Here is a 27,115-nt window from a genome sequence, read left to right on the forward strand (position 1 = left end):
ATGAGTCTAACATTTTATTACATGTCTTCTAACAGTTCAACATACAAACTGACCACCAAAAACTCACACAGCACCCTCCACACATACAAACGTAAGAAGCCTAGCAATAAATTGATTTTGTATTGCATTAGCCTAATCTCACACTTAAGAAAATTAGTGGCCAAGTTCCTGGCACCCCTGCTGTTAACACAAAAGGACATCACTGACTCTTCTCCAAAAACACTCAACTAGCATCCTTGATCCTCTCTTCTGCTCTGTTCTCCTCAACTCACCCCACAGGTTTTCTGCAGTATTTAGATCTGGGGATTGAGATAGCATGGATGAAGATTTATTTTCTGTCTGATTAACTTTTGCTGTGTTGATAAGGCCATACATTTTTGATCATATTGAAGGACACAGTGATAATCCAATTTCCATTCTCTGTCAGAGGCCATCAGAAATTTCCTGGTGTTTTTTAAATAGTTGGAAGAGGAACAGGTCCACAGCATCACAGATCCTCCCCTGTACTTGAGCATATGATCTTGCCTTCGGTAATTATTATTGAAAAATCTTAATTTTAGTTTCCTTTTCAGGCATTTCTTAATATTCCTCCAAAACTATTTGATTATCATCTAGATAGAATCTAATGGTTGTTATGTAAACTTGGTGACTGCAAGATAACACTTTGTGCTGCAGTCCTCTAATAGTAAACTTTAGAATTTATTTATTTTTTGTTTTACTGTTTTTAGCCATCCTGCTCATAGTGTGTAGTTGCGATTAAATTTATTTTACATGAACAGTTGAGAATGCCAATAAGTGTCATAGCAGCAATTTTGTTAAAAAAACTATTTACTTCCTAATATTTGAATTTGTTTTATATTCTTTCAGTGTGAGATTACGTCACTGCAATAAAATATAATTTTATTTTAAGGTTTTTTACACACATTTACCAGGGGTGCCAATAGATGTGGAGGGTGCCTAATGGTGTTGATATAATATCTGATTTAAACAAACCTTCCACGTTGGCTGAAAATAAATTGCTCTAAAATTAAATTGAATACATGTCTTTAATACCTTTTAAACATCCTTACAAATGTATCAAAATACAAACAACGGTACTTACTTTCACACGGCAGTGATAGGCAGTACACAGATAATAATTATGACAAATGGCACATGTCATGCTACTGTAAGTGCTACAATGACAAGTATCTGTCAAAATTCACTCCTAAAAAGGTAGAGAAGTTCTGTTTGTGATCCAAACTGTCTCCTTAAAAGATCTCCTCCTCCACATGAGTAAAAAAAATCCAGCAAAGACACCCCACAGACCCTTAGGTGTTTTAGCAAATCACATAGCTCCATGGTTGCAAGTCCCCCTCAGTGATCAGAGAAAAAGCCATTTGTCAAAAACAAGATGCACAACGATGTCAGATTTTTACTGTGAATTTTGTTTTAAGTGATTTCTTCCAGAAGGGTGGTAGCAGTTGCATCTCTCCACTGAAGGCCCAGCCATACTCCACAACCTCTCATGTTTTTGATACCCCAATAAAGTGTCCTGTCACAGTCCTCCATCTATAGCTGGGTGGTTGCAGTGAAGCGCCCAGTCCTCCTTTGTTGTCGCTGACTGACGGGAAGATGGCAGTAACGTGGCGGCCTGCCGCTTGACTTTCTCTTGGAGCTGCGCAGTATGCGAGGGTCTGGGGGGGCTGGTAGTCAGGCCTCCTCCGCGGTGGCATCTATTCCAGCGTAGGTAAAGTTCTCAAAGAGAGCCATGTTAACGTAGGCCTGGAAGACAGGTGAGGCGTATAATCTCAGAAATAAAAATGGAAAAAAACATACAAACTATTTACAGCACTTCTGTCAAACTAAGCAGCTAAACTTCACACAAGTTACCACACTGCTGCTTATCTGACTGTAACCAATAATTTGTACCAAAGTGATGTCTTTGTTTAAGTAAAATTGCGGCAACATGATGATTTACTATGCTTCGTTTTATGGAAACATATAGTGCCTAGCAAAAAGCAAAAGTTTTCATACCCCTTGAACTGTTTCACATTTTGCTACATTAACGCCACAATATTGAATGGACTACATATGGACCAAAACAAAGTAGTGCATATTTGTGAAGTGGAAAGAAAAGGATACATAGTTTTTTAAAAATGCACAAATCTAAAAACTATTATGTGCATTTCTATTCAGCGTTGTGAACATCAATTTTTAGTTCTTGCCAAAGTTGCTTGATTCAATTTAGGCCTATACTTTGTCTAGGCCATCCTGATACATTATGCATTTTTCTAAACCATTATACTGCAGCTCAGGCTATATGTTTAGGGTCATTTCCAGCTGGAAGATAATGCTGTACTTTACATTTTCAAATCTTTTGCAACCTGCAACAGGTTTTCATCCAGGATTATCTTGCAATTAGCTCATCCACGTTCCCATCAACTCTGCCCAGCATGCTTCTGCCTGCTAAATAAAGGAAGCATCTCTAGAGCATGATGCTGCCACCACCATGTTTCAGCAAGGGGATGGTGTGTTCAGGGAAAAAGTGAAATGTTTAAGTGGTATGAATACTTTTAAAGGGCACTCTATTGTGAATCAAGGATTACCTTCCTGGCTTCCTGCATCCGGCTGAGTTGGACAAAGATTTGTGAGAAGGGGGGTCTCTCATATGGCCGATCCCTCCAGCACTGCCTCATTAGTTCATAGCTGGAGGAACAAACATTCATAGTACTATCTGAATTATGGTTGGATAAACTCACCCCATGATTTGACAAAACTGCAAACAGGAATTACAGGAACTAAAATAGTAAAACAGAGTTGAATAAATGGGTTTGATGCTATTAAGAACAGAACACTTACACTTCATCATCACAGTTTTTGGGTTTCTCCATCCTGTAGCCCTGTGGCAGTTTTTCATAAAGCTCAGCACATGTCATTCCACAGTATGGTGTACCACCTGATCCACAGACAAACAAGATACAGAAAATAAATGTAATGCACAAGTTCAGACCATGAGATGCACAGCAACAGTTGCAGATTTATCATTTAGAAAATGGATGCTGCCACACAGCTGTGGAGCGGGTTGTTCTTCCTAAACCTTAAACAGAATATTTGATGAAAATTTAGCAGAACCAAAAATACTTTTTATTAAGTAAAAGCAGAATTAAATACAGAAATTGACTTTTCTGGCCCTGGCACTACAAAGCCTGCAGCTTTGCTGTTTGTGCCTAGGGTTACAAACAAATGTAAACCAGTATTTTATGGTACAAGCTCTTTGCAAAATGTGCCTGGTCAAATGATGCATCATGCATTCTTACCCAAGCTTACAATTTCCCAAAGGAGAACTCCAAAAGACCACCTGTGAGTAAGATATGAAGATCAGATGTGAAAGGTTTGTAAAATAGTTGAGATCAACTAGGTCACATTGTCAAAAAACATTATGTGCGTTGTTGATCATATCTGATGCCTTGCAAACAGAATTCTGCTGTGCTAATCTACTGATTAAAAACCATACAACTCCAAAACAACCTTATCTAACATTCATACGGATCTTGTCTTAGAAAAATGCTTAAGCTAAAAAAAATGCGTAAACTAAACATGTATTTACAAAGATAGATATTGATTTTGATAGTTTTGAAGCTGAATATGTTTCCTTCAAATGAACACGTGTTTGTGTTATTAATTTTGAATAACATAAAACCACAAAGTTTTCCTGAATCTGATAAGCAAAACTCTCTGACGAGAATAACCACCAGTTTTATATGTCACAAGCCGGTGTGGTAGATTACATGAGCAGACAAAGTTTTGCTTGTGCTCAGCCAGTCTTTTTGTCTTTTTGTATTTCTGATGCACTTGATTCCTACTTGCTTTGTCTTTAAAAATTTCCCCATGCATCTTTCACTAATATTTACAACTGTTTTGATCCTCACAGGAAGGATTTTTTTCCTTCTACCGTTTGCTGTCATGTGCTCTGCTGGCTTACTCTCTGCTGTTTAAATAAGCTCCAGTTGACAGAGAAAAACATCTCAGTCTATTTCCTAGGCTTCCTGGTTTGTGCTTATCAGTTATGCTGCACATTCTTATCACTGTGTCTTACAGTGACAGAGGGATGATTTGTTGTTTTTTGTGGCAAGACACTTTGTGGTGTTCATAAACAACTTTGCTAAAGGGGGAAATGCTCCTATAATATCGTAATTTTATTCAAATAAAAGACTTACACGTCACTCTTGCTAGTATACACGCTGTAATTCAGGGACTCAATGGCCATCCACCGTACTGGCAGTCTCCCCTAGAAGCATACCAGCAGATTTATGTAAAAGCTTCTGACACAGAAATGGTTAAATTTCCCAAAGCAATTAAAATGTCAAATTCTGAATAAAATTTAAAACATCTTTAAGTCAGTTTAAAATTTGCTTAGTGAAAGTAATGACCTAAGCAATGTAATGCAGTTTGGATGTTTACACAACACTGCAACACTACAGGGCAACTCTTTAGTATACAAAATCATTTCCTGTCTGGATGTTTCAGTACAATGAAATGGACCCAAAAATAAAATAGGATGTGTTTATGCTGGTAGCTTGGTTTTAAGGTTTGGACCAAAATCAGAAAATTTGTTTAAGCTTGCTTTGCCATCCATAATTCCCTGTTTTCCCCTTAAACCATCAGATGAGGTCACAGCCTGAATCAACAGTTTTTCTGGGGTGTATTTAGGTAATATAACCTTCAAAACCCCAACAGATTCCTGTGTGTCATGCTAGGCTTAGAGTCAGTCCACTCTCTCCCACAATAATTCCCCCATTTTGTGCCCAAATGTTGTTATATAACTTTAATATACAATGTCCACCAGCAGGAAGTTGCTTAGAAGTTTTTTTTGATTGATCAGGGCTCAGTATCTCTGCAATATCAGTCAGCTGGCCCAAAAATATGGAGAATCAGAACCAAATAAATTGAAGTGAGGTGTGATATAAAGCCCACAGAAAACAAAGTATACATTTAAATAAAACTATATATGTGAGAATAGAGGATGTTTATGATTATTGATCCCCATCATTATATTACATTTAAATTATAATCTTTTTTTTATTATAAATTATCACATATATCACTTTTAATTAACATTTTTAACAATTTTAAGATGACTACCTGATTTTTTTAACTATAATTTGAACCATCTTTGAAATGTATGGCTCAAATGTATTCTTAATAAACTTTTATGAAAAGGTTTATTAAAGAAAGAAGAAAGAAGACCTTTGGTGAACCCAGAGGTTTAATACTGGACACCATTAGTGTAATTCATCTACAAAACGTTGCATTCACTGCCCTCTCCTGGGTGCATGCTCAAAACAAAAACAAAAAAAACTCACCATCGTTTTCTTGACATAAACTTCCTCTCCTCTGGACAAACCAAAATCTGCGATCTTCGCCACTAGGTTGTCCCCTACGAGAACATTCCTTGCTGCCAAATCCCTGTGTATGAACTAGAACAGAAAAAAGTGGAGGGGAGAAGAGAAGCAGTGATATTGCTGTGTAGATTTTAATTTAACACACAAACTAACATGTTTTACAAAAGCACAAAAACAAGCGGTACTCTAAGCTGTAAACATAATTTACACAAAGGGTATGCCATCCTAATTAACATTTGTTAAGAACCACTAATGACATACAATTCTTAACAGTTATTGTAGTATTATTGGAGCTGTTTGCCTTCCCACTGCAGCTGGTTCTGATCACTCTTCCATTGCTATACATGTTTTTTCAAGGTTTCACCAGCAATACTGTTAGAACCAGTTACTACTAGTTAATTTATACCTTTCACAGTTTCTTTGTGCAGTTTATGGGTGCTCATACAATTAGACCACAGCCCCTTTGCAGAGAACAATAAAATATTTCCTGCAGTAGCTGCAAAGACTTGAAACTATATAACATAACATTTAAAAGTTGAATGTCTGATTGACAACATCAACTACTAGGATACAACTGTTATTAAAGCCTAAGCTCAGCTAAAGAGAGATTGTTCAATATCAAGCATATTAGCAAATCTTCTCCCATCGTACCTGTTTGTCACTGAGGTAATGCATCCCGGTTGCCACATCAACAGCAAACTGCAGCAGCTGCTGGGAGGTGAGGGTGGAAGCGGTACCGTGCTCTTTTGCAAAAGCAGGATCGGTCTCCAACACACGACTCTTCCTGAGAAAGTCGAGGAGGTTTCCATAGGGAGCATATTCTATTGCTATGTACAGGTAGCCTGAAAAAAAGACAGTCGTGGTGAAAGGTTCACACTTGGCATGGGCTTTGAATATCATATTACTTTAGAGTTTTAATGATTTATCTGAAGCATTCTTTTTCAATGGTGCAAAAAGCTTGGAAAAAAGAATTGGTTAGCTAAATCTAAATCTATTGTGGATTTTTAACGTTCATTAATGTTCAAGTTTAACTGAAATTAGCAGTTGCCCACATTGGGCAGTTGAATATCTTCTGTAAATTCATTTTACACTTAGACAAGATGAAGGTTGAACATTTTGGCTACATTAACAAGAATTATGTTTCGAGTAGTTAAGGTGAGGCTTTCAAATCAAAGAACACTGTACCAATTGTCTAGCATAGTGGTGGTGGCATCATGCTGTGGAGCTGTTCTGTTGCTAGTGGTACTGATGCATTGCACCATGAAATAAAGGAAGAGAATATCCAAATTCTTGTATATGATCTTAATTCAACACAGCAGTGCAGTGTTATTCTCACAGAGGAGAACGTTTACCAACAAGAACCATGCATGACCATTATTTCATTCCCAGTCAATTTCCGAAGATCAGGGGTCTTTTTCCTATATTCAATGAGTTGTTTAAATCAATCATTTTGTATTAGAGCTCTTAGCAGTTATTCCACTACAATATCCTACATGTTTATCTGAAAACCATGACTGAGGTCTCAGCTGACTTGTTTGCAGTTGCTCACAGAGCCAATCAGCTACAGATGGTAAGGGACTTGGCCTTCAACAATTTAAACTTGACTCAGAGGTAGACCAGACTTTTTTATAAAATCCTCACTGAACTCAACCAGATGGCTGAATCTCTGTCAACAGATGACAGCTTTCAGCCTTTTCAAATGCTATTAAGCATTTGAAGCTGTTGGAAAGGTTTCATGCTGATTTCACCAAGATTGGCAAGCATGCCAACACAATTAGTGAGGACCGTATGGAGAAGGAAGGAATAACAGTTTGAGGGAGAGGCTGGATAAATATCTCCAACACAGAATGTTCTGTATTTCCGGCAGTGACTCACTTCGGAAACAGAATCTTTACAAATCAACTCTGTCATACAGGAAAAGTTAACCGAATGATGATAATGAAAAAATACAGACGAGGTTTGAAATCTCCAAACTTATTTAGATTTGAAAGGCTTTGATCTGGTGTGTTTGATAATAATAATAATAATAATTAGGGACTTTATTGTAAAAGGAAAGTGCTGCAAATTTGATTATTTTTTAAGTGTTTTGTAGCTCCTTTTTTTTATTGCTTCCTATGTTTTTTGCTTTCTGATCTCCCTCTGTTTTGTACCCACAGCTCCTCCACTGCTCCCCTCAGACAACTCATTAAGCTTTCTCAGATATTATTTTGCAAAAATTCACAATAAGATAAATCTGTGTGGACACAACTATGCCAGCATTGATCTTTCTGTCTTTTCTCTGCACTTGTTTTAGTTTTTCACATCATTCAGTAGATCTTGACATGGACACTTAAATTTGTCAGAAGTTTATTTTGCAAAGCTAAATTGGGTTAGTAATGCTCCATCTAATTGACTAACCACTAGATTTCCTCTCTCATATGTTATCAATCTTTAATCAAACAAAAGTAATCAAATTATTCAGTTTAGAATGCAGTTAAGAGACAATGGCAAAGATGTTTTGCTGTGGTTGAATTTAAAGCTTCTGAAGGGTAAAAAGTATTTATTTTGGATTCCTTCTGGTGCCTTCAAGTTGCAGATGACAAAGAAACAGTTAGGAAGAGTTTGTAAGTGTAAGTATTATTATAATCCATTCATCCATCCCCCGATTATGGGGGCAAAATATTGGGCAGTGTTAATTTTCCTTGACACAGCGAGTTGCATGTAGGCCAAAAAATTCCTTTTTCTCACATCTGATAGAAATTGCAAACTGGATTTCTTACGGCTTTCCTTGAATAATGGCCTTTTTTGTCAGTTTTAAAGAAATGGCAAATTATGTGGAGTTCTACCTAATAATTTTCCTGTCAAGAGATTCTCCCACCGCAGCTGAGGATCTCTGTTGCTCCCCCAGAGTTACCATGGGCCTATGGCTATTTCTCCCATTATAGTTCCCTTCTTCAAGCAAGACAGTTTAGGTGGACAGCCAAGTCTTGGTACCTTTTCAGCAGCTCTTGTCATTTGTGTTAAACTTTACTTTATTGCTTTATAACCTAACCCAGCTTTAAACTTCTCCAAAACATGCTGTGTCTTTAAATTACACACATTTAGACTATATTTACTATATTGGTGAGTTATGAAGGCATCTAGGTGCACTGGATTTTATGTAGGGGCTGCATGGTGCCATAGTCGTTAGCATTATTGCTTTGCAGCAGGAAAGTCCTGGGTCAGAATCCCAGCCTGGGGCCTTTTGCGTGCATAGGTTCTCTTCGGGTACTCCAACTTCCTCCCACAGTCTAACAACATGATTATTAGGATAACTAGTTTATCTAAATTGTCCTCAGGTATGAGTGTGTGCATGCATGGTTGTTTGCCCTGTGCGTCTCTGTGCTGCCCTGTGATATACTGGCGACCTGTCTGAGGTTTACCCTGCCTCTCGCCTGAAGACCGCTGGAGATAGGCACCAGCCTGCCAGAAACCTTGTATGGACAAGCAGGTATAGACAATTGATGGATGAATTTTATTTTGGGGTGTGAGAATGACTAGGGTCAGGTATATTTGCATCCCACATTTCAGATTTAGATTTTTTTTTAAATGTTTAAAAACCATGTATTCTTATGTTTTATTTCGTATTTGGTGTCATAAAATATCATAATAAAGCTTGTTGCTGTAATCTAACAAAAAACTTAAAGTAAACCAAAAAGATATTCAACTTTTCCAAGGTCCAGGTTGTAACATATTTACTCTACATCCCACATTACAATTAGTATATAATGTTAATCTATGTTTCCCTATAGTTGTTTTTCTAAATCAAATTGTATCACAAAGTGTATGAGGCCAGCCAGCTACACTGGGTGCAAAAATGATTCCTGTGTCATGACAGCACCACTCATCGTTGACTTTAAATTAATTTAGGACCCAAATAGACCAGTAGATGTCACTCACTCACCTCTGTTCTCACAGGCTCCAATTAGGTTGATAATGTTGGGATGCTGGCCTAGTTTGCACAACACTTCCAGCTCTCCAGCAAAGTCTCTGTGGTCATTCTCTGACGCAAACTCTGCAGACATAAAAGCATGCCTCGCATCGTTACACAATACGCAAGCAAAGCAAATTGTCCAGAGTATGGCATTCACCAGTGAGTTTGTGCATGATACGTACAACACTGTCGACAAGAATTGAGACATCCCCCATTATATTTTCCTTTCAAGCAACTACCCGTTCTTGAAAATCAGAAAACTTGTCTTTTGAAAATCTTTCAAGCTTTTCTGTCGATCTTAGCCGCTTTTTCACAAGGGTTCAGTGCCCTGTCTTAACATTTTAAGTGTGTGTTATGCTTCTTAACTCTGATCTATCAATCATTTATAATAAAATAATAAAATACCTAAGAACTAAATGTTCAAGTTAAAGAGATAAAATATTTAATACTAAATATTTAAACTTATAATTATTTTCATTTAAAAAGAATTTGTTGTACATTCTATTTTTCCTAACACGTTTGACTGAGGGCAGCGTTTCCCCACCATTATCGAAGGGGGGCGCCCTGCCAACAAGATATTAATACGTTTTCACAGTTGATGTCATTCATTTTATTAGATGACGTCTTGAGCGATTTCTGTCCCTGCGTCGGTCGGTAGGCTACTCTACTTTCTATGGCCAAACTTGACAATAGCTGGACGAAAACACACTCCTCATACTCTGTGTCACCCGCGCTGACGCGGACACGCCGAGTTACGTGCGCGGGCACGCAGGTAAAACACACGCTCCCCACAGCAGACAGAGAGCGGACGGAAAAACATGCCACGAAAACCTGGAAAGAATGCAAGGATAGCTGCGGTCTTTAAAAGCGCCCAATTTCGTTTTAATGGCAGTACTTCCTGTCCAGCGAGTAGCAGCAGGGCTAACTCTCCTACTCCTGGTATCTATGGCAGAAGTACAAGTACACAAAATAGGCCAAGTGTTTCGTGCCCTGCCCCTGAGACGCAGCTAAAGTCCAGTCACCACCGAATAAAAGGTTTTGACCTGGCTTGACTGTAGATAGATAGATAGATAGATAGATAGATAGATAGATAGATAGATAGATAGATAGATAGATAGATAGATAGATAGATAGATAGATAGATAGATAGATAGATAGATAGATAGATAGATAGATAGATAGATAGATAGATAGATAGATAGATAGATAGATAGATAATACATAAAGATTGAAAGATGGAAAGAGTCAGAAACATAAAAGATGTGATAAATAGAGATACAGAAAAATAGAGAAATAATGATGGAGATACAGTTAAAACAGAAAGAGAAAAGAAATATAGAAATTATATACAAATACTGCAGGTAGAAGATGAACAAAGAACATTTTGGAGTTTTGTTTTTTTTCTTAGGAATGATCTGTCGAATATGTAGAGAGCTTGTACACAATATTTTGCCTTCGTTCAAACTCACCTACCCCCAAGACCAAAATCCTAGGGGAAAACACTGGAGGGGGTACCGGTGGCATAGCAAAAAATGTTGGGAACAACTGATATAATAGACAACTGAGCACTAAGTTTCAAACACTGTAGATTTGCTTTAAATAGTTGTTTTGATGCTGCCATCCTCAGGTAGAAGAAAATTTGTTTAAAAGCAGCAAAAGTCCAAATAAAAAGTTGACCTTTAGCAAACCTAATTTAGACCACTTTGAATATAAAGAAATTCTGTCTAATTGCAAAAAAGTCATAAAGAAATTTAATTTGGTTTAAAATATTGGACAGTACTAACCCTTTAGCATCTTGATGGCTGCACTCATCTTGTTGCCATTCTTCTTGATCATGGCTTTAATGACCTGTTATGAAACTCTGGTTAGCTTAACTGTTTAATGTCATGCAAAACGCTTGGCCACCATTGCAAAAAGAGTAATAATTGTCTAAACCTGGCCAAAGTTGCCCTCTCCAATGACATCTTCAAATTTAATGTCCTCCCATTCAAGGATTGGATAGGTGAGTGGTTCTGGTGTGGGCTTGGGCCGTCTTGTGAGAGTCAGGGTTCCTGAGTTAAACTGCAGAATAGTTTCTTCACCCTTGTTAGCAAAATAAGTTAGCAAATATACAAATAAATTTGAATATTTAGTCTTCACATTGGTAAAACATTTTACATTTTTCCACAGTTATGATTCAAAAGTCCAAAGTGAGGGTCACCCTCACCGATCCAGACTGATAGGTGAATGTGCGCCGACGGTTGAGCAGCATCTTCCGGATGTAGAAAAGAGCCAGCAAGGCGAGCAGTATTGTCACACAGGTAACAGTTACTGAGCCCACCACTGCCACCAGTAGCTGATTACTGTCTCCTGACGGCTTCCCAGCAACACCTTGGGTGGTTGGTACTAAAACTTTCGAATCTATTTTTATAGAAGACACAAAATCAAATGAAAATAAAACATAGAGAAGAGAGAAAGGCATTATTTCTATTTATGAAAGCAACAGATCTGGTTTCAGTATAGCCATCTTAAGAACTTTATGAAATCCCATTTAGATCCTGTTCCTATTGCCAACTTTGGGCTGATTTATGGAGAGAAAAGAAAAATAAAAGAAACTACAACAAACATTAAAATGTTTTTATTTTTGTTTTGGGTGTTTCTCTGATTGTGATTATGTTCCCAAGGCTGTGTTTTAGTAGTTCTTTTCTGAGGTTTAGTTTCTTAATTCTTTTAGTGCCCTGAGATGCTCTGAGACGCAGTATTTTGGTGGTTTAATGCTTACAAGTCATACAATACCAAGTCCAAATCTTAGAACACAATAAAAATTTGTGTTACATCCAACTGCATTAATACAAAAAACACAAACAGGTAGTAATCTCTTTCTCACCGTCCCTTTGTGTCTTCTCCTGAACAAATGTACTCCACTCCCCCGGCACTTTGGAGCAAGCTCTTACTCTAAACTGGTAGAGGGTGCTGCTGTTGAGGGCTGTCACATCTTTTGTGGTCTTGTTCCAGTCATCGATGTCCAGCCAGTGATGAGGGCTCCCCTGGCCGACTGGCTGGTACTCTATAACGTATTTAATGATGCCATTTGGATTCTCGGGAGGCTGCCATCTCACCTGGATAGCTGATGTTGAAAGGGACTGGGCCTGGATGCTGCGGGGGGGTGACGGCCCTGAGATGCCGACATACATTGCTGTTAGAGTCTTCAAATGTTACTGAAAGACTTTTGGAACAACTGTTGCAAATAGTGGTACATATAATCACAATCAATAAGGATTAAAAAAAAAATCTCCATTCAGTTTGTGTTTTATAGGTTTTTGTGACTTCAGATAACAGATGCTTTTTATTTAGTACTCAAAATTGTTGCAAAAATGTCAGAAGATCATATAAATGATGTATGAATAGAAGAAAAATAATCAAAACTCCTGCTACTGTTTGTCTTGTAGGGTCCTCAAACATTTTTACAACTCTTTTTAACATTTTTATCAGCAAATGTTGCTGATGTCATTTATTTTCCCTTGACCACCGAGAAACGGAGAGATAAAAGAAGCCAGAGGTTTCCATTTACCCTGGCTGTTGATGCGGAAGAGAAAGGGTTTGGAGGCCGGCCCCTGGCTGCCACAGTTAATGAGGCGCACCACCACACTGTAGTCATGATGATACTTCAGGTTCTGGAACTCGGTGGAGAGCACATTGAGCAGGGTGGTCTTCTCCAAAACCTTCTCATTGTATGGTGGGGGTTCAAAGAGCTGCACTAAAAAGCCGGTCGCCATGCCAGGAGTGATGTCACTGTTGGTGGGCAGTCGCCACCACACTTTAGCATTACGACCATCCACTGTCCTATTTTCAATCTCGGGCTGAACCGTGGGGTCTGCAGCACACAAGGACAAAGGACAGTTAAAAGGACAAATTATAGATCTTTTTTAATTTATCATGTTAGTAATGAGCTGCATAAAACTGGTGCAGCAAATTTTAGCATTGTAAGTTCCATAGGGTAAGCGTTAACAATGGTACAGTCTTCATCATTTTCACTTGTTCCTAAATGTAAGATTAAAAGCATAAACAGAATTTTATGGCGTAATAGAAAATGTATGCATTTTAGAAATGCCACCTTCAATATTTAAGTGCAAACAGGTCATTCCACGTCAATGATCTTCCTGTTTTGGAGTTTTAAAAAGGCTCTAAGTGTCATGAAGGTGAGGTCCCCTTGGGACTTGTGATTGATCTTGTTTCTGCTTCCCTGATCTCTGTGTTTATCTTGAGTTTTTGTTCGGTAATTTCCTCCAGTCCACCTCTCTCAATTGTCTTAGCATGTTGATTCTTTCTCAATTGTTACTATTCTGTTAATTAGTCTCATCTGATCCTCAACCCTCCCAGTAATTGTACTCCTTTGTTTGTGTCAGTCCTTGTAAGACCCTCCTGGTACCCACTCAGTCTCAATACCTGTTATGCTCCTTGTGATCCTCATGGGTTTGTGCAAGTTGTTTCTACTCATGTTGCTTTTATTTGGATTTTTGTTTGCAGTGCTGAGCTGCCATTCTTAATTTTTCTTTTTTTCTTTACCATTAAATGTTTTATTTTGCCTTCTCAAGCTTTGTGACAAACATGAGGCCCACTTTTCTAGGATTCAAGAATGGCATTTAAAACAAGGAAGCATGGCCCCAAGGGACTCTTCATGTCTCACCACGCATGTTTCCTGAGCACAATATTTTACTGTCACTGCTGATTGAAATCGTCAGTGTGTGCTGCTCTGCCTCAATCACAAGACATCTTTAAAAACGTCATTGTGAAGCCTAGAGTCTGTCAAATGCTTTACTATCAATCTCAAAGGGTCTGACCAATGACATTTTATTGTCAGTCTCCGACAGCCATCACACCCACAGCCTTGACGACTGCTTTAGCAGTCATCATCACCATCATGCCATGATCCTAAAGAAAAATATACCTCTACAGGTCCTTGTTCCTGTGCTCTTGAGGAAGGTTAAGAATGACCCATATGCCACCTTTAATAAGAATAATCTAAAGCGGTCTGTTCCTTTTGCTCTGGATGCTGGTTCACCTGTTTAGACGGCCCACAATTTGTCCTCCAGCCCTACCTTGCTAGGGCTGTATTCTGCACATACCTCTCTAGTCCTAGAGTTGCTCTCCTATTTACTTCCACAGCTGCTTCGCCTCCCTTTCTGATCTCTTTTGTCAGATTTTTTAGCTTATAGGCCAGCCACCATTTTTCTGTTATTTGTTCCAATAGCCTCCAAACCATCCTCCAGAGCTTCATTGTTGGACCATGTAGCTTCCCACCTGAACTCCTAGCATTGTTGGGCCAGCCTCCCAGCCACCCATCCTAACTCTTTGCCTCATCAGAACGTCCCCTGAGTGGCCCTTGTGAACATTTGTTTTTTGCCCCTTCTTCTAGGCTTTGCTTTGAGGTAGTTTTTTTGAAACCCTTTTCCAGACATCTACAGGGGTCCCTTGGGGGTGGTTGTACTGTGGGTGGTGATGTTAAGGTTTAGGTTAGGTTTTTGGTGTTACATTTGGATAATTGTTGACCTATGACTATTTTTGAGTTCAGTTTTACAATGCCTGTTTTTCAGTTGCAAACAATTTAAGACATAAATACACTGTGTTAGTGGTATATTCAGTACATTTATTTTGTAATCCCTGTTCATAAAGCATATTGCCTTTGCTATATTTAGCAGCTAAAATATGCTCCCCTTATGTAATGATGCCAAATTAAAAAAAATACATGTTACTGAGAAAACAATACCATATCTACATAATTTTGTTAATTGTATTAAAAATGGTTTTCTTCAAATACCTTATTATCAACAGGTTGGGTTGTCTTTTTTATACGATCTTTCTTGCAGAGAGTTGCTATTTTCAGTATTATTGTAATCAGGTTACCCAATCATGTTTCTGGTATTGAAAACATTTTTTATTCTCACATAGTTTTCTTGTCTAAACAATTGGCATATTTTTTCAGATCAGTAGACATTTGGCATGTTTTTTTCAGATCAGTAGACATCTGTTCAGAACTTGTGTGACTGTCAACACATTTATACATTGGTCTTACCAGGACAGTCTGTCTCCATGACAGTCTCTGGGCCAGGTGCCCCCTCTCCTCCCTCCCCAGGTCGACTCAGCTGAACGCGTACGCGATACTGTGTTGAAGGCTCTAGGTTCATCAAAGTGATGGGCTCTTTGTCACTATAAACTGAAAGAAAATGAAGGGATGATAATAACATTAACAAACATTTTAACTGTGGTTGCAACACTTTATTTCAGGGGTGTGCAACCCGGATCCTTGAAGTTGTTCTGCCTGTTTTAGATGTGTCCCTTTTCTAACATGGTGGCTTATTTCCTGTCACTAATTCTGCAGGAGCTGGCTAACGAACAGTTCTTACAAATCACGTGGAAAAGCATCAAAACATCTCAAATATGCAAAACACCAACTTTCAAGGACCAGGGTTTCCCACCCCTGCCTTGGTTAGATATGCATCATTAGATTCATTTTATTTCAATCAGCAAATAGTGTAGATATTAGATCTCTTTAATGAGCATGTGTTTCAATAATATTATAAACAGTGTGTAGAATTTAGATGTCTGTTACATCTAAATAAAGTATGTTGTGAATGCAGACGTGTTTGTGTTGCTATTACCACAGGAGGGTGCAAATGAGCAACAAAGTGTGGTGCAAAGGCTGCCCTTAACAACGAGATGGCATATCAAGTTGTGGATTGATTTTTTAATAATGCTGATGTCCACTTCACAGATTTTTTTCATCTCACCTTGCCTTGCCTGGGAAATTTTCGTCTGTGAGACATAGCATAGCGTGTCCTACTCTTTGTATGTTTTTTGAGAAATGTTGTGTTTGTTTGTCAATTATGGTTTATGATCATACTATCGCTGTTCCTTTTATAGCCAATTTAAGAAATGCTTTTTTGCTCTGATAATTCTCTTTGCTTTGGCTAACTCAGATTGTTACATCTGTCGTTGTTTTTTCTTGTGTCAAAGAGTAAACTTAAAGAAAGAAAGTCTGCTAAATCCTTAAAAGCCATGGTGCTGGCTTATATTTTTCTCAGCTTACCTATAATTGAGGACCAATAATCCCCGTTCTCCAAAGGCTTATACAGGAGTCTGGTTGAGATTATGGGGCCATCACCTTTATGTGACTCCACTGGCATCACCAGTAATTGCTTACTCCTCTTTTCAAGCAGTTTTGGAGCTGTAGTTGGCACTGGGGGAACTGTGTAAAAATATGAGATGATTCACCCACCATTGTGACAAAATGTAAACATTTGTATTGCTCAAGAGTAACCCTCCACTGAGACCTTTAATGGTGACGTTGAACTTGCGAGAGTCCTGGCCTCCATTGGTGGACACCCTGCACTCCCACAATCCCCCTTGTTGAGCACTCAGTCGAGGGATCTCGAATAAGGCTGTGCTTTTATTCGACTCCTGGATTGTCTGAAAGGCCTAGGTGTAAAAGATGCAAAATGGCTGAACAATACAGGATGAAGGAAGCATGTTCATTTCCTGTGCCCATTTCTCTTCCTGTCTGACTTTTCCTCAAGAATGTCCTCCGAAGGAAAATAAAACCTTGTTCCTGTGTGAAATGCTGGAACAACTATTCATCAGATTGTTTCTGTTATAAAGGAAACAGACAACTAACAATATCAAAGACTGAACATATCACATCAAGGCAATTCATGGTGGCTACTGCAATGTAAAGTGATACAGCCTTATCTGGTCAGACCATTGTTGTGTTGACTTCCTCAAAATGTGATTCAGCCTTGAAAGCATCAATTCAGATGTGAAGACATAGTTCAAGGAAATTTTTTCCTTCAAGTTTCAAGGTCCATAAACATTATTTCCTGTTTCTTACAGTTGTTTGGGTCTTTATGCCTCTTTATGAACATTTCTTCTCTTCAGTAATCCAATTTCTGTAATTTAACATGTTCTTTTGCCCTTTCACAGACTTCCAAAGCTTTAAGAGAACATTTATAAGAGAAGAAGCAAAGAGGCCTATTCTGCAGGATCGGCAGAGATCTACAACCCAGGTGGGATAATCTGTTTAAAGGACAATTATTAATCACTCCACAAATCTTGCTTTTATAGTTTGCTTGCTTGCCACAAGCCATGTAGAGGACACAGTAAACGTGGGTGGAAAATAACTAAGACTGCACACAATCTCAGTGAGCTCCAATTATAGCATCAAATTGGTAAAATATTTTGGTGCCAGCATTATTCTCTGGGGATACTCTTCTTCAGGAGAGACGGTTAAATCCTATAAGAGTTGTTGGGAATTTGGATGCAGCTGAATACAGGGCAATACAGAGTTGAGACCTGTTAGCCCAAAACACTTGCAGCTGTAAAAGTAGCAAAAGATGGTTCTACTAAGCATTAATTTAAGGGATGACTGAATACATATAGCTGGCATCCTTTTCAGGTTTTTATTTGTAAAACATTTTAAAAACAAGAATAATTGTTCATTCACGTAACTACTTTGTGTTGGTCTATCACTTAAAATTCCAAAATAAATAATTCAAGTATGTGATTTTAACACGACAAAATGTAAAAACGTTCAAGGGAAATGAATACTTTTACTGTACACTGTATCAATTTGTGTTTTTTAAAACCATGTATTATTGGAGTTTGTTTTACCCAGGCCTTTAATATATTATCTTTTCAAGACTCTACCTGAAACTTCTGGTCTGCTTACCTTGAGCACAGTGTTGTCCAGCTTTCGCAGCTCAAAGCTGTTTTGGCTGGGTAAGGGGTTGCCTGTAGCTGAGCACCTGACTTTAGGACTGGAATTCAGATTACACTCCAGGTTACAATCCAAGTCCAAAATGTGGGGAGCCGGCTCTGCAAAAGAAGGAAAGCAGGAACATGGAGAATATTAGGAGTTGTTTTTTTACATAAAGAGTTCATGAGTCTGTTATGATGCTCACCAGACTTTTCACAGTTTTGTCCTCTCCATCCTGAGGGACACTGACATCCACTGAAACGGTTGCACACTCCTTCATTCTGGCATTTGCAGCTCAACCGGCAGTCTGGCCCATATGAATCATTAACGCAAGCTAAAAAAAACAAACCAAACTCCATATAAAATGAATATAACTGAATTCTGATGTATTGTGGCTTTAAGTGAAGCTAAGTAAATGTAACCTTTTTCACAGTGCCTCCCGAACCAGCCGCTGGCACAGGAACAGCCGTAAGGGTCCGGGAGGCAGAAGCGAACCTCTTTGCAATTGCTGCTCTGGTCGGTTCTGCAGGACTCCTGGCAGTTTCTGCCAAACATTCCTTCCCTGCAGGCTGTTCTCCGTCAATGAAAGGTAAAATCACAAATGTATTTATTTGTATTACTTGGACTGTGCTGCATCATCTTTAAACTGCCTTGCAAAACAGCATGACTGTAACCAATCTATCAGAGTAGCCGACCAGGAAAGCCACTGAAACATCTTTTTGCGTATTTATTTTTCTACACATAATAGTCAATGACGTTTCAATGAAAACAGAACCCTCACAATCCAAACTTTACAGATCATAATATTTACAATGACCAGCTGTTTAGACAAAATACATAAAAGGAAAACAGAACAAACTTTTAAAAACCTAGGGGCAAATTTACAAAGTAGATGAAAGCTTGCCCACCAAGTATAAGAGACTGAAATAAATGAATGAATGAATGAATCTATCTATCTATCTATCTATCTATCTATCTATCTATCTATCTATCTATCTATCTATCTATCTATCTATCTATCTATCTATCTATCTATCTATCTATCTATCTATCTATCTATCTATCTATCTATCTATCTATCTATCTATCTATCTATCTATCTATCTATCTATCTATCTATCTATCTATCTATCTATCTATCTATCTATCTATCTATCTATCTATCTATCCATCCATCCATCCATCCATCCATCCATCCATCCATCCATCCATCCATCCATCCATCCATCCATCCATCCATCCATCCATCCATCCATCCATCCATCCATCCATCCATCCATCTATCTATCTATCTATCTATCTATCTATCTATCTATCTATCTATCTATCTATCTATCTATCTATCTATCTATCTATCTATCTATCTATCTATCTATCTATCTATCTATCTATCTATCTATCTATCTATCTATCTATCTATCTATCTATCTATCTATCTAATATTATCCTGCATTTGGAAGAATGTGTTAGTGTAGTACAGACCTGTCTCACAGCGTGTCCCCATAAATCCTGGAGGACAGACACAGTCCCCGTCCAAATCATGACAAACTCCACCGTTGAGGCAGTCTGGGCAGTCTCTGTCACAGTATGGACCCCACTTCTTACTGGGACAGTCTGCATAAAAACAAGTTTACTATAAAATATATTTCTTACTCTTTGACCTGATAGTTTTTAATGTGTCTAACACGTAATTTACATATTTTTGTAATGCAGTTTTTATTTAAACATCAACTGCATAGCCATTAAAAGATTGACTAAATTTACTTGAGTTAGAGATAAATAGAAGAGGGTAAAGATCCAGTCAATTTAAAAAGGCAAAATGTTTTTTTTTTATTGATTTTTTAACTAAGCCACAGCACTACTTCTCAACAGTAATGCATCAATAAATTTTGTCTTGGCTTTGTTTGTCAAATTTAAAGTACCTTTTGAAATAACAACCTTTAAGCAGATATTAAACATACTTTCATTAAGCCCACATTTCTGTATTACAATAGATTTTTTTTGTTATTCATATTATGTAATATTCTAAAGGATGAATTTTGTTTTTATTGGTTGTAAGCAGAAAATCATCATAATTTGCAGAAACAAAGGCTTGAAACCTTTGGTCAGTCTTTGTAATTAATCTATTTAATGTGTTACACCTGGAGGTGAATGGAGTTACTGAAATAAATGGAGTTTTGAATAATTGTTTGAATTTATTCTCTGAATATTTGTGGGTTACTACAAGACCACAGTCCCATTCAGTCACTGATGGTGTGTCAGTTATATAAATGTGTAGATAGGTGAAATCGTCCTCCACCTTAACACAACCCCCCCCCCAAAAAACAGACAAGCAAAAAAATAAAATTATTATTTTTGGTGCTCAAAATGGATCACTGAGCTGTAAACGAGCAGACAAGGAACAATTTCCATTTTACTGCTTCTTTAATTTACGCATCGCTAAATGAAAATGAACGGTTTTCTCAATGTATTTCTTTAACAGATTTTTTCTTTAACATTTTCTTCCCTTGTTCCTGTAAAGTTCTTTAGATTACCTTGAGTATGAAAAGGGCGTTGCAAGTCAACTGGCTTAGCCTTGTGTGCCTATTTCAGGATTACTTAAAAACAAATTCCTTTTAGAAAGAGATTTGTGTTAATCTATCTGTGCCATCCCTGTTTTTTTTCTGTCCTTCTTTAGGTTTTTATTTTGCAAAGTGCTATTGCTTCTGACACTGTTGAGTTGCTGAGTTAAATCGCTTGACTGCACAAAACGTAGAACAAATGACAAATAGCAATTCTCCAAAGCATTCAAGTTTGAAAAAACTTTGAATCTCCACAAATTGCAGTAAAAAATAAGCAAAGAGAGACTAAACAATAATGAATACAATTTCAGTCACTGTTATTCTTCAAAGTTAAGAAGTAAGAAAGCATGGAGGTAAGAAGATGTAACCTGTGAACAAGTTGTATGCAAGAAAGACTTTTAAGAATGAAGCAACAATGGCACAGACACAAGCCAGGAGGCAACTGATAAATGTTTTATGGATCAGCAAGAGCAAATTAAATCATTTTGTTTGATAGAGAATATATGTAAACATTTCTCACAGCCCTATTAGTTTGTGGAATAAATAAGAGAACACAAGTAATTTTGATTGTTTTAAAAAGACATTTTTAAGTAAACAAAGAGTGTTTTTTTAAAGTTCTGTTTATATGTTTTGTGCAAACAATTTGGAGAACCCACAACAGCATGTGTGAATCAATGAGAAACACTGCGAAACATGAAGGGAAAACATCTGACATCAGAATGCTATCTCATCTGGGACTGTGGTAGTATTATGGTTTGGGCCAGTTCCAACCTCTGGGACAAGAAAGCTTTCCGTAATTAATGAAATAATTCTGGATAAGGACGGAAAACCAAAAATGTGTAATAGAGGAAGACTATAAAACTCAAACTCATATGTGGTTTTAAGAAGTAATGTGGATGTTTGTTGCCAGGGGAAAGTTTTATGTTTTATTCCAATAAAAATATTTAAAAGACCTAAAGCAAGGAGTTTATTTAAAAAAACCTATAAATAATTATAATTATTGCGGAGTCAAGTATCACTCATACAGAGAAATAGTCAAAAACGAATTCAAGCTGTTGGAATGATCAACAGTTACTGTGAGTATTAGTTGCACAGGTTGCTGCACATGGGCACCATACAAGATAATAAAACTGAAAGTTAATGCAATTTCACCACTCTTCAATCAATGGTTCCCACATTTAACCTCAGGTCTTACAAAGTGCTTTAAAATATGTTTATCATTCACTCATTGCACCACACACACTCACACAGTGCAGTTCAATTACATGTTGTGCCTTGCAATAGTATTTATGCCCCTTAACTTGTTCAGGTTTTGTCATATTGCATCAACAAACTTATTTTCATATTATTTGAACCAGAGTACTGTGTAATTGTAGAGAGGAAATAAAGCATTTTTTTTCTAAGATGTTTTCCAAAAAATAAAAATGAACAAATTACAAAGCAGTCCCCCGAGTCAATGCTATTTAGAGCCACCTTTTGCTGCAGTCACAACAGCAGGTTTTTTGATGGGTATGTCTTTACCAAATTTATTTTTCTAGTGTCAGTATTTTTGTCTAGTTCTCTTTGAAAATAGCTGAAGCTCAGTTATAATAGACAGAGAGCAGCTGCATGCAGCAGTTTTCAAGTCCTTCCTAACAGCTTTTCACCCAGGATTACTCTACATGTACTGCCCTCCATGTTTCCATCAACTCTGTTCCTGCTAAAGAAAAGCATCCCTGCAGCATGATGCTGCCACCACCATGTTTCACTGTGGGCTGGTGTTTGTGGTGTTAACTTTCCACCACACATAGCCTTTTGCAGGTAGGTCAAAAAATGTCATTTTGGTGGGATCTGATCACAGTCACAGTCTGTCGAGAGATTCTCCCACCTGAGCTATTGATCTTTGAGGCTCCTCCACAGTTACCATGGCGAGTCAATTTAGGTGGATTGCCATGTCTTGATAGGTTTGCAGTGTTGCCATAACCTTTCCAGTTTATTGACTAACTTTCTGTAACAAAACTAAGAGGCCTTCACAAAACAGTTGTGTTCATGCACAGATTAAATTATACACAGGTGGACTCTTTCTGGTAACATAAACAAAGTTTTACTTTTTGGTTGCAATATGACACAAATGGGGAAAGGATCAAGGGTCAATAACATTTTTGCAAGACACAGTATCAACGTTATACAAAGCACAGACTGTTTTAGCACACATGCATACAATCAGCCTCACATCTTTAGCCAAATATGCTCCCCCAGAATTGTAACTAGTGTTTTTTAGTGTGGAAATGCAAAGATTTAGCAAACCTCTAACAATAAGTCTCATCCAGGCTCCATGGAGGGGGGTGTCCCCAAAATAGCTGGCACTGTAGATGCCTTGATTGGCCAAAGTTGCATTTTCCACTGTCAGCGTAACAGTGCGGTCAGTCACTTCGTCCCAGTGAGTCATGTAGTAGTAGTTTCCTTAGCAAAACATGAAAAACAAATAATGATACACTGTAGACTGTAGTCACTGTTTTCATTTCCTTCATTACAGCTCTGTGAGTATTTTTTCTGGATGATTATTTAATGTGTTTTGAATTTCCCTCCAGCACTTGGATTTTTTGTGTGCTCCCTTACCATTATATTTCCAGGTCACGTCCCTCCTTTCAGGGCTCAGCAGCTCCATGCTGAGATGAGCTGTCTCCCCCCTGTTCACAGTCATTGTAAGGTAGGTTGGAAAAAAATTTGCTGGAAACACAAATATGACCAGTTATTTTTTAGCAAGGTGAACTTCAAAACTGGTTGTCTAAAACCTAAACATACCTCCGATAAAGTTGTTTATCATCGTGAGCTTCAGTGGTGGGACCTCCTGAGCGGCCTCACAGTAAAAGATTCCAATATTGTCAATGTTGATGAAATCATTTGCCACAACAACCCTATGAGAGTCCTTTTGCACTTTAAAAGTAGTTGGTTTTGGTAATATGAGGATCCTGTTATCTCTCTTGATATTCAGCTTGACCTCAGCAGGGCTGTGCTCACCCTTGATACAGGAGATGCTGAAGTGACTGACACTGGTGACCTTTGCTGTTGAAGTCATCGTCAAGTCCATTACTGCACCTGCATTAAAGGAGAGCATATACCATGATGTATTGTCACAGGTCGAGTATTTGATTCCAAATTCAAAATACCCATATTTTAGATTGAGATTCATAGTTGGATTTGATACCTAAAGTCCAGATAAAACGAAAATACACCATATATCAGTTCTAGAGTTTCAACATTAGAATAATTGCTTCATTTTTAGGTTCTAAAATCATCTAAATTTAAGTGTGTACAAAAACATACACCACAGATTGGTGGGTAATTAGTAAACAAGATAAAGCCAATATGTAAAATTGCACAAAAAAACTCTGACATCCCATCTTTCTTTCACCATCACTGGACAACCAAGCATTTCAAGTAAGATACAATTGCTAAATAATAACTTACATTCAATAATATTAAAAACTATATATATAGAAGCTGTGTTTTAGATGTTTAAAATGGTTTTCAGTACACTGTAAAAGGTTTAATAGGAGACACCTTCATAAGAACAAAGAACCGTTTTTAAATGCCACTTAGTTTTACATACAAAGCAGCCATATTGAAATGTTTTGGTTCAAGGTTGATGAGAAACCTCCAATTTACTGCCCTCAGATGTATTCACATTAATGCTTTCCTCTCTAAGTCAAAGAGGTACATAATGCTTAATAGAATTATTTCACTCTTCAATCTAAACACAGCATTTGGTTTTTCAATACTGCTGTGTGAGTTGTATTTGTAATAAATGTATTCTGAGATGTTCATATAAAACATTTAAAAACTGCACACAACATCACAGCACAACTGACTAAAGCCCAGAAATCTAGGAAAACTGTCCAGTCACCAATTTGGGATTTTATTTGGATCAACATAACCTTAAAAAGATTTCAAAATACTGAAAGAAAGACTCATATTTAAACAATTTTCAAGCTGACACCAGAGAAGGTGCCTGAGACAAACCTCTTAATCTGATCAATCGTGCCAAACACTTTAAGGGTCAGTGTGGCCAACATTCCTTTTCCCTGCATCTGAAGCCACAAAATCCCCAGAACAATGGGAGGAAACATGGATGAGCTTCGTTTTCCCCCCTGAGGGTTAATTGAACTAAATCCAATCCTGGAAAGGTTTACAGTAATTTGCAAAACTATAATAAATTATAAAAATTTTATATTTACTTAAATCAAAACTTCTTAATGAAAAGCTACACATGGGCAACATTACGGGTTTCCTTAAACAAATAGCCCGCAGTTAAACATTTTCTGAGATTATCAACGGCCAAAAACTATTAATAAAGCTTTTAAGAAATTGCCACTCACTTGATAATTCACAAAAGTATAATACCACCCACAAGATCCTCATGGTTTGTATAATCCTGATGGGAAAACAAAAACGCTTTTTCCACAAAATCAATTGGCAACCGAACCTTAGAACTTCACACCTAAAGCGGTGCCGCTGCGTATCGGCGATGCGCGTTTTTACGCATAACGTGCTCCAAAGCTAGCGGACAGGTGTAAAAGAAAAAAAAAAAATCTTCGGTATTAAAGCAGTTGTTAGAGAAGGTATATCCCTGCTGTCACACTGACCGCGGTCTGAGCTGTGGTGAAGCTCAACCTCCTCTGGGTGGGAGAGGAAGGAAGAGCGTCACCAGACAGCGGAGGATTGCTGGCGCTCCAGACCTTCCCGACGCGATTACTGGTTTTATTGGGAGTTTAAACCTTGCGTGCTCAAATGACTGACGTCGCAAAAAAGAAAGACTCAAACCAAAAAAACTTAAAACACCGAAGCTGTTCGACTTAACACGAAGAGCAATAAAATGATAAAGCAAAAGGCACTTTTAGAGTTTTAAGCAAATTTGCTCTCCTTGTTTGAGTATTTTATATTATATATAACTTTTTCACATTTTGTTACATTTAAGGAACAAATAGAATGCGTTAAAAGATTGTATTCAGCACTCTTTTCAACTCCATTTATTTTAATGTCAGTAGACAGGTCAGATATAAAGCTGAAGAGAGGCTTAAGCAGTCCATAGCAACTTTGGAGGAGCTCCAGAGATCCATGGCTCAGGCAGGGGAATCTGTTAACAGAACAACTATTGTGCACTGCAGAAATTCAACCTTTTATAGAGAGGATGCCAGAAAAAAGAAATTGTTAAAAAGCCATGTCCAGATTGAAGGTTACCTCAAGTACACAACAAATCTGAAAGAAGTGCTCTACTCATATATAGGACTAATAGTCGGTTTTTTGGCCTACATGAAAAATGTTATGTGTTCATACCACCCTGAAAACACAGTCTTCACAATAAAACATGGTGGTGGCAGCATCATGCTTGGGAGGCTTTCCTTCATTCGGAAAAAAGAAGCTGATGGGAACATGATTGGAGTGAAGTAGGCAGGAAAAAAACGGCTACAGGCTGCAGAGACTGCAAAAAATATACACCCAAAGCTACAGTATAATAGTTTAGACCAAAGCATATTCCTGTGTTAAGATGGGCCAGACCTAAATCCAATTGGGAATGTGTGGCAGACTTTAACATACCAAACAATATATCCACACACATGCCGCACTCATTTTTATTTGTAAAAAGTATGAAAAAAACATTAATAATTTTTATTTTACTTGACAATTATGCACTACTTTGTGTTGGTTTATTATATAAAATCCCAATAAAATAAATGAAGGTGTGAATACTTTCCAAGTCAATGCAACCTCAAGAAATATTGTACAGTTGTTGTTCAAGGTGGATACTGTACATTTAACATTGCTCTTTATTTAAAGTCTCCAACAAGATGAAGGATACATCAGTTAAATGCAAATTATCCATCCACCACTGATATGCACGGTTGGGGCAAGGTCTGGGCCTCTAAGCTCCTCATGTGTCTTCTAAGACTGACAGAGTACTCATTTGCTCCTCTTAATTCTAGTTGTATAAATATTACAGAGCAGAATGCAGCAGCAAAATGGTGTCAAGTTCTGCCAGATGTAACAGCTTTGTTCTCTCACTTCGATGAGCTGCTTACAATCCCTGCAGCTTTTATGGTCAGCCAGACTGCCCCCTTTCCTCCTAATCTGTCAGTTTTAGGAAATGATGAACAATATGCTTGTTGTGTCTATTTCTGCCATAATCTTTTAAATGCACTGCACTGTCCCAATCTGAGATGTGTGTTTGGGACAAATGCCCATGCTTCTTTCTTATTTGCTCTGCAAAAGTCTTGCTCGGTTGATTTAGTGTTTTTCCTTCATTTCCTTGTGGCTTCAGACAATCGCCTTGAAGTTCAAATAACGTCTCATTGTCTGAGATTTCCTGTTTTTAGTTTTGAAAGATTACATGGTTTTTGTTTGCCAGCAAAGTGCATTCTGTTAGCCTTAAAAATGAAGTCTTAAAATAATGACATGCCCTATTAAGTGGGTTGGTAATGTCATATATTTTCTAGTCAAATAATAAATAAAT

The 27,115-nt window shown here is 37.7% G+C and overlaps 1 protein-coding gene across 2 annotated transcripts; it reads right to left on the minus strand.

Annotated features, from left to right (window-relative positions):
• On the minus strand, positions 1-25,251 carry tie1 (tyrosine kinase with immunoglobulin-like and EGF-like domains 1). Of its 2 annotated transcripts, none has more exons than XM_047375503.1 (24): positions 24,984-25,251; positions 23,410-23,703; positions 23,224-23,334; positions 22,912-23,067; positions 19,547-19,678; positions 18,487-18,633; positions 18,270-18,398; positions 18,038-18,183; positions 16,647-16,791; positions 16,403-16,561; positions 15,389-15,529; positions 12,887-13,189; positions 12,203-12,490; positions 11,543-11,736; positions 11,272-11,418; positions 11,121-11,184; positions 9,307-9,417; positions 6,036-6,226; positions 5,346-5,459; positions 4,200-4,270; positions 3,300-3,340; positions 2,842-2,938; positions 2,589-2,688; positions 1-1,764 (listed from the first exon to the last, which is right to left on the minus strand). In XM_047375503.1, the coding sequence occupies exons 1-24, from the start codon at positions 25,024-25,026 to the stop codon at positions 1,693-1,695; spliced, it is 3,396 nt and encodes a 1,131-aa protein (XP_047231459.1). In that variant the 5' UTR covers positions 25,027-25,251; the 3' UTR covers positions 1-1,692. The 2 variants fall into 2 exon arrangements, with proteins under 2 accessions (XP_047231459.1, XP_047231460.1); XM_047375504.1 differs by having other exon boundaries at positions 25,091-25,239.
• Between the last annotated feature and the right edge of the window lie 1,864 nt (positions 25,252-27,115).

Source organism: Girardinichthys multiradiatus, chromosome 9, assembly GCF_021462225.1.
Source record: "Girardinichthys multiradiatus isolate DD_20200921_A chromosome 9, DD_fGirMul_XY1, whole genome shotgun sequence".
NCBI classification, from domain to species: Eukaryota; Metazoa; Chordata; class Actinopteri; order Cyprinodontiformes; family Goodeidae; genus Girardinichthys; species Girardinichthys multiradiatus.

Coding starts and splice junctions, on each gene's coding strand:
- tie1 (XM_047375503.1), bottom strand. CDS start 25,026: ATGAGGATCTTGTGGGTGGTATTATACTTTTGTGAATTATCAA. Junction 18,634..19,546: donor GGGGACACGCTGTGAGACAG/GTCTGTACTACA, acceptor GACGGAGAACAG/CCTGCAGGGAAGGAATGTTT. Junction 11,737..12,202: donor GGAGAAGACACAAAGGGACG/GTGAGAAAGAGA, acceptor CTATAAAAATAG/ATTCGAAAGTTTTAGTACCA.